Here is a 14,652-nt window from a genome sequence, read left to right as displayed (position 1 = left end):
ACGCCTCTCATCTTTTTAAGTGGTGGAACTTGCACTATTGCTGACTGACTAAATACTTTTTTTCCCCACTGTATCTCTATAGTGGTGGTTCCAACTCCTAAACTTAAGTTCCTCTTTTTAAAGGTGAAGATTTCCCGTGAGCTGCGGGATTTACAAACCAAAAAAAAAATAATTACAAAATATTACAATCTCCAAAATATTTTTACTGATGTTCAATATTCCATAACTGCTAACAATGCAGTAATGATTCCTATTATGTGTAGTGTCGCCTCCACATCTGTTATGGCCATATGATGTCCATGTAAAGCAGAGGTCATTTTTTTTTTTTTCTGTTCTCCTGTGCAGAAAGTGCTGGACGAGTGCCAGGACCGGAGGAGCTGCCAGCTGCTTGTCAGTAGCCGCCTGTTCGGGTTGGATCTGTGTCCGGGGACCAGCAAGTATTTGGTTGTGTGGTACAAATGCAGACCAAGTAAGTAAAGGAATCTCTGAGTCTGGTGGAGGTTTCATTTCTCATTGTATCCGTTTCCTTCATTGGCTTGGGAACCCTGCATGACCCCTGGGCCATCTAATGAAGTCCAGTGCTGGCAATCTGGGCATGAACAGAGCTTTGGATAAATGGGTCTTAAAAGAGGAAAAAAAATGCTGCACAAAAACCAAAGACGTGTTCTATTCTACTGGTGCAGATCCTGAGGGGCGGGACACTACTCTCTCATTGGTGGGGTTTTTATTGTTTTTTTTTCATACTCCACCCACCTGTACTGAAAACTTTTTGGTATATCATTTTTGGGGGCTACATAGTAAATACCTATAAAGTTTTAGGTATGAAATACAGGTAAAATTTTTGCTTGAACACAGCAAATTTTTTGGACATTAAACCAGATTTCTTTAAAATCTCCTATACTATGCCACTTTTTTATACCGTTCTCACGACTGGGGGAAAACCGCTTGTGTCACTCATATATTTGTCCTGTCAAGAGATTCGAATTTGATGCAGAAATTTCTGCTGCAAGCACTTATTGTGTGCACATACTCTTAATAAGACCTACGCCCCACAATATTTTTCTTAGACCTGGACTCAAAATTTTCACGAAGACTTAATCCCGAGAATCCTGACTGCTAGAGTTGAGCGACTTTGGTCGGATCGGGTTTCGTGAAACCCGAATGAAACAAAATAAGTTTCAGATGAAACTGGTCCGACTAGAGCAAAACAAAGTTGGAGTTTCGTCCGAAACCCGACCCCAATGCAAGTCAATGGGAAATAAAAGTCGGACGAAACTCCGACTTTTTTTGCTCTAGTCGGATGAGTTTCATCTGAAACTTATTTTGTTTAATTCGGGTTTCACGAAACCCGATCCGACCAAAGTCGCTCAACTCTACTGACTGCCAGAGACTGGACAGCGTCCCGGTGCTTCCCCATTTTGGCAAGTATTGCCGTCATGTCTGTATGTTCTCATCCAGCTTTCCCAGACTGCAGATCAACCAGAGCGGAGGACCTGTCGGCCATATTTCCCTGTGACAGAAGTGGCTTATGTCTCTCTCTCTACTCCGAGGTGGGAGATGCAACTATTTATATTGCTTTTCCAGAAATGTCCTGCAAAAAAACTGCTGGATAGCGTGAGTGGTGCAGCATGAAAGCTCTGAGACCCCGGAGGAAGCCTCGCTTGTGCCATATTGGGGTCTTGTGTGGTAGAGGGACTTTTGGGCCCCCTGGGACACTAGGGCCATTGCACTCCTTTTGTATAGGCCCCTGATTAGACTTGGATGTGACTAAATCGATATTTAGCAAATGAAACAAGAGGACAATCAACATTATGGCTTTGACATGGGATCTCACCCAGCTTTCCTGGGCTTCAGGACAGCAAATTCAGCAGAGTATACAGCCGTATTGGACTGAGGGGTGTATGATTTGAAAACGAGAAACTTTTTTTTTCTGAATAATTAATCTACATGACATCTGTAAAATACGTACTTCTGATTTATATTGGTCACCCAGATTTTCAATAATATTTAGACACAAACAGGTTGTCTCCTGTTAAAAATCCTAATATACAGTAAGAATAATCAAATATTAAAACCTGAAAAGTGTTGATTGAGAATCATTGGTTGCAACCCAGCTTTCTCAGATCTTTAAAAAGCAAATCTGCCTAACATAGTAACATAGTTAGTAAGGCCGAAAAAAGACATTAGTCCATCCAGTTCAGCCTATAAAATTCTGTCAGAATAAATCCCCAGATCTACGTCCTTCTAAAGAACCTAAATAACTGTAAGATACAATATTGTTACGTTCCAGGAAGACATCCAGGCCTCTCTTGAACCCTTCGACTGAGTTCGCCATCACAACCTCCTCAGGCAAGGAATTCCAGATTCTCACTGCCCTAACAGTAAAGAATCCTCTTCTATGTTGGTGGAAAAACCTTTTCTCCAGATGCAGAGAATGCCCCCTTGTGACCGTCACCTTCCTTGGTATAAACAGATCCTCAGAGAGATATTTGTATTGTCTTTTTTTTCTAGACTAAATTATCCTAAATTTGCTAATCTCTCTGGGTATTGTAGTTCCCCATCCCCTTTATTAATTTTGTTGCCCTCCTTTGTACTCACTCTAGTTCCATTATATCCTTCATGAGCACCGGTGCCCAAAACTACTCCATGTGCGGTCTAACCTGAGATTTGTACAGAGGCAGTATAATGCTCTCATCCTGTGTATCCAGACCTCTTTTAATGCACCCCATGATCCTGTTTGCCTTGGCAGCCGCTGCCTGGCACTGGCTGCTCCAGGTAAGTTTATCATTAATTAGGATCCCCAAGTCCTTCTCCATGTCAGATTTACCCAGTGGTTTCCCGTTCAGTGTGTAATGGTGATATTGATTCCTTCCTCCCATGTGTATAACCTTAAATTTATCATTGTTAAACCACATCTGCCATCTTTCGGCCCAAGTTCCCAACTTATCCAGATCCATCTGTAGCAGAATACTATCTCGTCTTGTAGTGACTGCTTTACAGAGTTTTGTATCATCTGCAAATATCGATATTTTACTGTGAAAATCTTCTACCAGATCATTAATAAATATGTTGAAGAGAATAGGTCCCAACACCGACCCCTGTGGTCCCCCACTGGTCACAGCATCCCAGTTAGAGAATATACAATTTATAACCACCCTCTGCTTTCTATCACTAAGCCAGTTACTTACCCAAATGCCTAGACAAGTAATTCTATGGGAACCGGGAATGTAGAACTAGACAAATGTGCGTGTCCTGGGAAAGCTGGATGACTACCAGTGGGACATGACTGGCAGTTTTATCAATTTGAAAATATCAATTTTGAGAAAGCTGGGTGGCTACTTAATTTTTGATGCACTAGAAGAAATCAAGAGCACTTCATACGATTTAGAGGATCAAAAAGCTTTGCATTTAGGAAGCAAAGAAAACCAAAAAACAATTCTGTGCAAAGTTGAGCACATTTCTAAATAGTCGTCTTAAAAACAAAAAAAAATTCACCATATTTATCTTGGATTGTAAATCCTTTTGTGTTTCATACACTCCATTAGAGCCTCCTCTTCTGATGGCTCTCTGCTCCTCATCCCTCTAATCTGTTACATAGACAGCAGCTGGGAAAGGAAGTTGAATGCACAGATTTCTACAGCCTGGAACATGGGGATGGTATCTCCAGGAGAGAAAAAGTAGAAAAAAAAAAATAAAGGATGAAAGTGCATTAAATGGAAACTGCAGGAAAGAAGCTGTGATGGTATATTAGCTACCAGATAGCCCAAAACCCTGGATAAACAGACCTTTCATCCAGCCTATATGACTGGGAGAGACACACACACCTTTCATCCAGCCTATATGACAGGGAAAGACAAACAGACTTCACATCCAGCCTACATTACTGGAAAATACACAGAACTCACATCCATCATATATTACTGGGAGAGACACTCAGATCTTACATTCATACTGTATTACTGGGAGAGAGACACAAATCTCACATCCAGCCTATATTACTAGGAGACACACAGAGCTCATATCCAGCCTATATTACTGGGAGAGACGCACACAGAGCTCACATCCAGTCTATATTACTGGGAGGCACACACAGACCTCACATCCAGCCTATATTACCGGGAGAGTCACACACAGAGCTCACATCCAGCCTACATTACCGGGAGAGTCACACACAGAGCTCATATCCAGCCTATATTACTGGGAGAGTGACACAGCTCACATCCAGCCTATATTACCGGGAGAGTCACACACAGAGCTCATATCCAGCCTATATTACTGGGAGAGTGACACACAGAGCTCACATCAAGCCTATATTACTGGGAAAGACACACACAGAGCTCACATCAAGCCTATATTATGGGGAGAGACACACAGACCTCTCATCCAGCCCTTTTTACGAGGAGAGATGCACAGACCTCTCATCCAGGCTATATTCCTGGGAGAGACACACGCATCACCCATCCAGCCTATGTGACTGGGAGAGACACACAAACACCTCACATACAGCCTATATTACTGGGATACTCGCACACACTCACACTATTACCGGAAGAGTTGCCTAGAGTTGACTTCCAACCTGTATTATTCGGAGAGATATGGAGCTCACAGGCAGCATGTGTGATTGGAAGAGATGTAAGGGGGACGACGAGACCCGTGTGCCGGGTCTGGAACTAGAGGCTCCATCCCCTGTTCCCGGTGGGAAGCTTTAGTGAGGCGGACCTTCCCCTGTTGCCTGGGGTAAGCCCTGGGAAGGCGGACCTTCCTGCTGACCGAGGAGGGGGCGAAGAAAGAGGAAAAAGCACTCTCAGGCTAATTTCACACTTGCTTTTTTTTGCAGCGCGTTTTTCCCGCAAAAAAACGCATTGAAAAAACGCATACAAACGCATACAAATGCTGCGTTTTTTTCAAGCATTTTTATGAGCATGCATGAAAAAAACGCAGCGTTTTAATGCGTTTGTATGCGTTTTTAGTGCGTTTTTACCGCGTTTGCGGTTTTTTCCAACATTAGGTGGCCCCTCACACTAACCCAAACCATGACTTTAGTAACCCTAACCCTAACCCTGACCCTGACCCTAACCCTGACCCTAACCCTGACCCTAACCCTGACCCTAACCCTAACCCTTACCCTAACCCTTAACCAAACCATACTAACCCTAACCCTAACCCTAGCTAACCCTAACCCTAGCCCTAAACCCCCTTAACTAACCCTAACTCTAACCCAAACCCCTAAATTCCATTGTCCAACTAATGGTAAAAAAAAAAACGCATGCGCAAAAAAACGCATACATAAGCATGCCAATGCGCACATATGCGCACCCATAGACTTATAATGGGTGTCTTGCTGTAAAAAAACGCATTTCGTGCGCATGCGTTTTTTTGAGGCAAGTCGGACGCCCATAAAATGCAACAGGATGCATTTTGTGCGCCCGAGCGCATACCGCAAAAAAACGCATGCGCGGAAAAACGCATACAAACGCATGTGTATGCGCACATAAGCGCATCCCATGCAAAGTATAGGAAAAAAAAACGCATGCGTTTTTTAGCGCTAAGGCTAGTTTCACACTTGCTTTTTTTTGCAGCGCGTTTTTCCCGCAAAAAAACGCATTAAAAAAACGCATACAAATGCATACAAACGCTGCGTTTTTTTCCAGCATTTTAATGCGCATGCAGGAAAAAAACGCAGCGTTTTTGCGCGTTTGTATGCGTTTTTTGTGCGTTTGCGTTTTTTTACAGATTTTGGAAAAACCCCACAAAAAAGAAAAAACAACCATTCAACAACACACAAGACCAATGGGACTTCATTGTGGGTGTGGTATGTTAATATATATACACCCTGTCTACAGTATTCTTCACATTTGCTTGATTCTTCTCGTGACCATGGATCTGCGCTGGAAGAGTTTTCACTTCAACTTGGATTTGGACATCGCGATGGCTCAGGCGTATGCAGTTGCTTGCCATGAACAAAGGAAGAGAGAGAGGCAGCGAAGACGGCGGCGTATGTGGATACATCCGATTGTTGAACTCCGGGAGAGCCGTGGGGCATACCACACCCTCTACAGCGAGCTACGTGCAAACCCGGAGAAATTTACTGATTATATCCGGATGTCCCACGAAAGTTTCATGGATTTGCTTGCTCGTGTCCAACAATCCATCCGGAGACAGGACACACAGCTCCGTCGTGCGATTCCTCCTGAGGAACGGCTACTGGTGACATTACGGTATGTTTTAAAAACAAAGGGGTGTGGTCTGATGTTTTTTTTTGTAAATTTAGTATTCAAAACCTTGGGTAATTAGTTTTCGTGAATGTACTAATATTTTTTTTATAGTTTTTAAAAATAATATACATAAATATTAATTTTACTTCTTTGTCTGTTCACAGATTCCTGGCGACTGGAGAAACCCTATCCTCACTACACTTCCAGTACCGTATTGGAATCTCTACCTTGTCTGGAATTGTTGCTGACACCTGCCGGGCTCTCTGGAATGTTCTTTGCCCAGAATTTATGCCCCTGCCCACCGCTGAAAAGTGGATGGAAATTGCTGACAAATTCTGGACAGTATGCAATTTTCCCAACTGTTTGGGAGCTGTTGATGGGAAACACATACGGATCATCAAACCCCAAAGAACGGGATCTGAGTACTATAATTACAAAAAGTACTTTTCAATAGTACTCATTGCAATTGCGGATGCCGGATGTATGTTTGTAGCAGTGGACATTGGAGCATTTGGCCGTGGTAATGACTCGCAGGCTTTTATAAACTCAGACATGGGCCGGAGGTTGTATGGCAACCAATTTAATTTCCCTATGCCACGGCCTCTTCCTCACACCGAAGCTCCGCCACTGCCCTTTGTAATGGTTGGCGATGAGGCTTTTCAAATGTGCGGAAACTTACTGAAACCCTACTCCAGCCGGGACTTGGACCACACCAAAAAAATTTTTAATTACAGGCTGACCAGGGCCAGAAGAACTGTCGAGTGTGCTTTTGGGATTCTTGTTTCCAGATGGCGAATTCTGGGCACGGCCATTAATCTTAAACTTGAAACAGTCGATGAGGTGGTGAAGGCCTGTGTGGTTCTACATAACTTTGTGATGGCTAAAGAGCACCCGACCTTTGAACTGGACGATGATGCTCCTAACCCATTGCCTGAATTCACTCAGCACACTCTCAGGTCATCCGTTGAAGTTGGCCAAATGAGGGACAAATTTGCGGCCTACTTTATTTCTGATGTAGGACGGGTGCACTGGCAAGATGAAATGGTGTAATGTTGTTGTTTATGGTAATAAAAATCCTTATTTGATACCATTACTGAGTGCACTATATTTTTTAAACTCCGATTAATTAAAAAACTTCCCATGTATAACTGAATTTTGTTATGTTCACACACCTGGGCAGGTAAATACACATACGAGTTAAAATGCAGCATTGCTAGTCTGCGTGAAATATATTGGAATGAGCAAAGCTGCAGGCCATGAATCAGGAAACCATTTTTTTTCAAGATAAAATTGTGCAAATAGTTTAAAACAAAGTATGTGATTTTCTCAAAACACAACACTCAAAACCCAACCCCAATGAAAGTCCATGGGGAATACAAGTCAGCATTGAGTGGATGAATGTAATCTGCTCCATTAAAAGTTATTACACTAGGCCTTTGAATGACTATACTAGGCCGTGGTATTTCAAATATGAGTATACTAGGCCTTGGGGCTAGTAGTATGTGAAATACCACGGCCTAGTATAGTCATACCAAGGCCTACTGTAATAACTCGATTTTTAACAACTAGCATCTTGTTTCACCAAAAACAAACTGGTGAAACTAGAAAGAAACTTATTTTTTAGACAAGTTTCAACAGTTTGTTTTTCATGAAACCAGATTCTATTTGGTAAAACTAGAGTTATTACACTAGGCCTTGGAATGACTATACTAGGCCGTGGTATTTCAAATATGAGTATACTAGGCCTTGGGGCTAGTAGTATATGTGAAATACCACGGCCTAGTATAGTCATACCAAGGCCTACTGTAATAACTCGATTTTTAACAACTAGCATCTTGTTTCACCAAAAACAAACTGGTGAAACTAGAAAGAAACTTATTTTTTAGACAAGTTTCAACAGTTTGTTTTTCATGAAACCAGATTCTATTTGGTAAAACTAGAGTTATTACACTAGGCCTTGGAATGACTATACTAGGCCGTGGTATTTCAAATATGAGTATACTAGGCCTTGGGGCTAGTAGTATATGTGAAATACCACGGCCTAGTATAGTCATACCAAGGCCTACTGTAATAACTCGATTTTTAACAACTAGCATCTTGTTTCACCAAAAACAAACTGGTGAAACTAGAAAGAAACTTATTTTTTAGACAAGTTTCAACAGTTTGTTTTTCATGAAACCAGATTCTATTTGGTAAAACTAGAGTTATTACACTAGGCCTTGGAATGACTATACTAGGCCGTGGTATTTCAAATATGAGTATACTAGGCCTTGGGGCTAGTAGTATATGTGAAATACCACGGCCTAGTATAGTCATACCAAGGCCTACTGTAATAACTCGATTTTTAACAACTAGCATTTTAAACAACTAGCATCTTGTTTCACCAAAAACAAAGTGGTGAAAATAGAAAGAAACTTTATTTTTTAGACAAGTTTCAACAATTTGTTTTTCATGAAACCAGATTCTATTTGGTAAAACTAGAGTTATTACACTAGGCCTTGGAATGACTATACTAGTCCATGTTATTTCACATATGACTATACTAGCCCTTGGGTTGGTTTTAACATGTATTTACCCATCAGTGTGTGTGAGCGGCGCAAACAACATTAATGAAACTTATTAATGGTGAACCACAAATGTAAATTTATTTTTTATCACAAAAAAAAAAATTAAAAATTATTTTTTACGGCGTTTGGGGGCAGATGGTTTCAATTTGGGGGTGTGCAGGGAATATGCAACACTTGCAGTTGAAGACGGTGTTTGAGGGGAAGGGGCAACAAAACTTGTGGGGGAAGGTAGTCCAGTTAAGGGAATTAAACTTGGAACACTTGTAGGAGAGGAAATCTGTTCAGTTACATTAGTTGTAATGGCATGTCGCCGTAGGCTTGTGTGCCTGGACCGACTTTGGCCCAATGCCCGCCTTGATTGATTTCGCCTTGAAGTAGGGGCAAATATGGAATGTAGGTCCCCCGTCTGCTGGTATGGCTGCTGCTGCTGAGGTGGCGGCTGCTGCTGCAGAGGTTGCGGCTGCTGCTGAGGTGGCGGCTGCTGCTGAGGTGGCAGCTGCTGCTGAGGTGGTTGCTGCTGCTGAGGTGGTTGCTGCTGCTGCTGAGGTGGCGGCTGCTGCTGAGATGGTTGCTGCTGCTGCTGAGGTGGCGGCTGCTGCTGAGGTGGCTGCTGCTGCTGAGGTGGCGGCTGCTGAGTTGGCTGCTGCTGCTGAGGTGGCTGATGCTGCTCTTCTTGGTCAGTGCTCGTCCTTGCAGGAGGACTGGTGGCGGCAGTGATGGCCCAGGTTTGCAGAGTGGTGGTGGCAGGGCTACTACATGTTGTTGTAGCGGCAGGGCTGTTCCATGTTTGCCTAGTGGTGGCTGAGCTCCACGCATGCATGGGATTGGCGGTGGTGCTCCAGACAGGAGCAGCGCTTGCCATGGTGGTGTCGGTGAAGTGACCAGCTGCACTCAGACTTTTGGTGGTGTAACGGTGGGTGTCCAGCCTTTGAAGAGAGGTGTCCGTGCAGTGGTATGCAGCACAAGTCGGTAGTGAGGTGAAGCGAGTCAATGGTGGCACAGGTGGAAAGGACACCACTGACTGCTGACCGTACCGATTATGCTGCATAGCCTGCAAGAAAGCATTGTTGCAGGCCTGCAGCACATTCAGCTGTTGATCAGGACTAAGGTGTTCCGCCATGCCCTTTTCAATCTTACTAAAAAAATGGTGTGCTGGTCTGTTGAGGTCGGCCTCCAGACGGTCAAGGCGCTGTTCTACAGAATTGAAGCGGTGTTCAAAGTGGTTAAAACCACGTTCCATCAGTGCAAAACCGCTTTCAACTCTGTCGGACAGTGACTTGAGGCTGGAATTAAATGTCTCGCTCAAATGCATAAACTCGGGCAAGACATTCCTGTCCAAGGCCCTCTGCCGCTGGCGGGTAGTGCCCGCATAACCAGTGGCAGAGACCTGGGACAGGGGAACACCTGATGGCCCAGCTTCCTGGTCACCAGCTGTGTGTGTGTGGGACCTGCAAGGTGCTTCCTGGCTGTCGGATGGCTGGGACGGGTCAGAGGACGTCCGAGGAAGGACCGCTCCAGGGCCAGGTTGCAGGGTGCTGCTCCAGGTGCTGTGGAAGAAAGGAAAATCATTACTACCATGCCTTTACAAGAAGCATCAGCTGTGGATTAGAAAAACACAGATTAATAAAAATAAAAACCCAAAATGTATAATACTTACGATCTTGTGGCAAGGACCGGTCTTAGGAACTGCAACGCGTGATAGTGACGGTATCTAGTTCTGGTCCTTGACGCAGATCCACTGCGAACCTGGCCCTCAGCACGAACATCACTGTTGAAGCGGTCCTTGATCGAACGCCAACGTGTTCGGACTTTGTCCACTGTTGATAAAAAAAAACAGTGCCGTCAAGGACAACAGTCACTGCTTCACAATTTAGCAATACAATACTCAAAGCAGTCACTGTACACCCCGATGACACTGTTGGGTTTCCTGCTAGAATACACCTAGCACGAAACCCAACAGTGCCGTCAAGGACAACAGTCAATGCGGCACAATGTAGCAATACAATACTCAAAGCAGTCACTGTAGACACCGATGACACTGTTGGGTTTCCTGCTAGAATACGCCTAGCACGAAACCCAACAGTGCCGTCAAGGACAACAGTCACTGCGGCACAATGTAGCAATACAATACTCAAAGCAGTCACTGTAGACACCGATGACACTGTTGGGTTTCCTGCTAAAATACACCTAGCACGAAACCCAACAGTGCCGTCAAGGACAACAGTCACTGCGGCACAATGTAGCAATACAATACTCAAAGCAGTCACTGTAGACCACGATGACACTGTTGGGTTTCCTGCTAGAATACGCCTAGCACGAAACCCAACAGTGCCGTCAAGGACAACAGTCACTGCGGCACAATGTAGCAATACAATACTCAAAGCAGTCACTGTAGACCCCGATGACACTGTTGGGTTTCCTGCTAGAATACGCCTAGCACGAAACCCAACAGTGCCGTCAAGGACAACAGTCACTGCGGCACAATGTAGCAATACAATACTCAAAGCAGTCACTGTAGACCACGATGACACTGTTGGGTTTCCTGCTAGAATACGCCTAGCACGAAACCCAACAGTGCCGTCAAGGACAACAGTCACTGCGGCACAATGTAGCAATACAATACTCAAAGCAGTCACTGTAGACACCGATGACACTGTTGGGTTTCCTGCTAAAATACGCCTAGCACGAAACCCAACAGTGCCGTCAAGGACAACAGTCACTGCGGCACAATGTAGCAATACAATACTCAAAGCAGTCACTGTAGACCACGATGACACTGTTGGGTTTCCTGCTAGAATACGCCTAGCACGAAACCCAACAGTGCCGTCAAGGACAACAGTCACTGCGGCACAATGTAGCAATACAATACTCAAAGCAGTCACTGTAGACCACGATGACACTGTTGGGTTTCCTGCTAGAATACGCCTAGCACGAAACCCAACAGTGCCGTCAAGGACAACAGTCACTGCGGCACAATGTAGCAATACAATACTCAAAGCAGTCACTGTAGACACCGATGACACTGTTGGGTTTCCTGCTAAAATACGCCTAGCACGAAACCCAACAGTGCCGTCAAGGACAACAGTCACTGCGGCACAATGTAGCAATACAATACTCAAAGCAGTCACTGTAGACCACGATGACACTGTTGGGTTTCCTGCTAGAATACGCCTAGCACGAAACCCAACAGTGCCGTCAAGGACAACAGTCACTGCGGCACAATGTAGCAATACAATACTCAAAGCAGTCACTGTAGACCCCGATGACACTGTTGGGTTTCCTGCTAGAATACGCCTAGCACGAAACCCAACAGTGCCGTCAAGGACAACAGTCACTGCGGCACAATGTAGCAATACAATACTCAAAGCAGTCACTGTAGACCACGATGACACTGTTGGGTTTCCTGCTAGAATACGCCTAGCACGAAACCCAACAGTGCCGTCAAGGACAACAGTCACTGCGGCACAATACAGAGCAGGGAAATACTCACTAAACACCTTTTTGGCGGATGCTGTTGCGCTGTCCCAGCCATCCATCAACGCTGCGGCCACCTCATTCCATAGCCGCCGTGTCACCACATTGTCCTTGTACAGCCGGTCACGGCTGTCCCACAACGGCGAACGCTCCTGGACCAGGCTGATGAGCTGCTCATTATCCAGGTAGACGTCTTCATCCCGTTGTGGAACCTAGACAAAACACATTCATTAGAATAATCAAATTTAAATTGACTAAAAAGTTACAAAAAAAGAAACAAAAAAAAGAGTAAAAATAGAAGATAAAAAAAAAAAAAAAAACATTACAAATCATTTGATACTTACATTACGTATAACCACCGGGAATTGGCTTCGCTGCTCCTGCTGTTCGCCCTCACTATTCCCGTCCGCAGATGATGATGACGATGTCTGAAAGTTGAAAAAAACGTAAGAGATTTGGAGAAGCAGCAGATATACTTACCAGATGCACGAAAATAATCACCTCACGGTCTGCTTGCGCCAATTCCTGCCGCGATGGGGAATACTCCGATTCTGAAGACATACTGCATGTAAAAATAATAAAAATCATTAGTACATACATAATTTAAAAGGACAGGCATATAATGTAATATACTCACATTGTTCGCTGATATAATGGGTTCTTGGTTGAATGTCTGCTCTTCAATCTGTCTAGTGTAGTAGTGGCAGAGTTTTGGCAGGCACCTCCTTTATATAGACTTTTTTTTTTGGACTTTAGAAGATTCTAACTAGGATAAAAAGTGGACACCACCCAAAAAACGCTGCGCTAAAAAAGCGCATACCTGCGCATGCCAGTGCGCACGTATGCGCATCCATAGGCTATAATGGCCATTTTTAGCGCAAAACGTGCGCATACGTGCGCATGCGATTTTTTTCAAGGGCCAAAAAATGCAACATGCAGCGTCTGGAAAATACCAACGCACACCCCAAAAAAACGCAGCGCATGAAAATCGCATACATGCGCTTACAAGTGCGCAGGTATGCGCACCCATGTTAAATATAGGGGAAAAATCGCATGCGCACGTATGCGTTTTTTTCCAGCGCTAAAAAACGCAAATGTGAAACCAGCCTAAATCCCACGAAAAAAAACGCAAGTGTGAAACCAGCCTCAGCGGGGCGGTTTGGCGCAAATGGAGTGCAGCGTGCAGAGCGGTGAGAGGTGCGCTCTGATTCCCCTTCCCTCACCCCAGAGTATTGGCACTGCGACAGGCCACATAGAACAGAGCAGGGCCATGCACATAGATCAGAGCAGAGTTGTGCACGCAGAGCCGTGCCCACCGAGCAGCCGAGAAGGACAGGGACCGCTGCGCTGAGGGGAGCTGTGTCCAGCAGCAGCCAGGGAGAAGAGTGCTCCGTCCGAGGAGTGCCAGCATCATGCAGGCCAGCATCTGCCATCTCCCACCACCAGTAGCGGAAACCAGAGAGGGAGAGGAACGGGCATTGTGTGCCCGGTGACTACAAAGAGAAGGTGCAGTGTGCTTGTGACCACCAGAGAGAAGCTGCGCGCCAGTGGTTGTCGGCGCTTGAGTCTTGGCACGAACAGGCAGCATTTAGAGGAAAGTGCAGCGCACTCAGTAGCGACCAGAGAACAAGGTGCCGTCTGCTCCATGTTGTGAGTACAGTACACGTGCCACATAAGAGTGACCACATACGGGACTGACACTTGCGCCCTGACGTTGCCAGAGAATGTTTGCCCAGACACCTGTGTCCTGACTTCATTAGTGTCTATTTGCAGAGCCACGTTGGGTTCATAGAGGACTGTGGCCCTCACCCTTGCCAGCTACTTCAACATATGGACTAAGCTCAGCGGAAGGTCCCGGAGACCGACCACTGACACTGGAAGACGGGACATTAAAAGACACCATGCCAGCCGTTGAGTTCTCAGCAGAAGTTAGTTGGCGGAACTCCTGACACAAGTGCTCCACAAGAACTGCCATTATCTGAACCATGTTTCTTCTACTTACAATATCCTTTGCCATCTAAACTACTGAATCTCCTGTTTAACCCTTTACTTCCCAACATCCTTTTCCCTTTATGCTGCTTAACCCTGTATGGAGTATTCCCCTGTTAAACTTGTTAACCCTTGCTCTGCCTCCTGTCCGTCATTGCATCCCCCGTACCTGCTATCTCATGCAAACATGAAATATGAAAATTGAATTGCATTATTGTTGAATTGCACCTGTTCATATCTAATTTCTGTTTGGATGTGACAGTCAGAAAGCTAATGCATACAAATATCAAAAGACTGACTGTCACATCCAAACAGAAATTGTCTGAACAGGTGCTTAACTAAGAGTAGCCATCTCCCTATACAACCAAAACAGATAAGGCAGCACACTGCAGCGCTATAGCATGCAA

General features: G+C 44.8%; 1 protein-coding gene across 3 annotated transcripts in view; it reads left to right on the top strand.

Moving 5' to 3' along the window:
• Nucleotides 1–14,652, top strand: part of EVA1A (eva-1 homolog A, regulator of programmed cell death) — a 724,576-nt gene that overhangs the window by 411,277 nt on the left and 298,647 nt on the right. For all 3 annotated transcript variants that reach the window (XM_073586595.1, XM_073586596.1, XM_073586597.1), the window contains one exon: nucleotides 346–469. In XM_073586595.1, coding sequence (XP_073442696.1) covers nucleotides 346–469 — 124 coding nt within the window. The remainder of the gene's footprint in view (nucleotides 1–345; nucleotides 470–14,652) is intronic.

The sequence above is a fragment of the Dendrobates tinctorius genome, unplaced genomic scaffold (genome assembly GCF_039654945.1).
Source record: "Dendrobates tinctorius isolate UK_male_01 unplaced genomic scaffold, ASM3965494v1 ptg000093l, whole genome shotgun sequence".
Classification (NCBI taxonomy): domain Eukaryota; kingdom Metazoa; phylum Chordata; class Amphibia; order Anura; family Dendrobatidae; genus Dendrobates; species Dendrobates tinctorius.
This window is presented reverse-complemented; position numbering and strand designations above follow the sequence as displayed.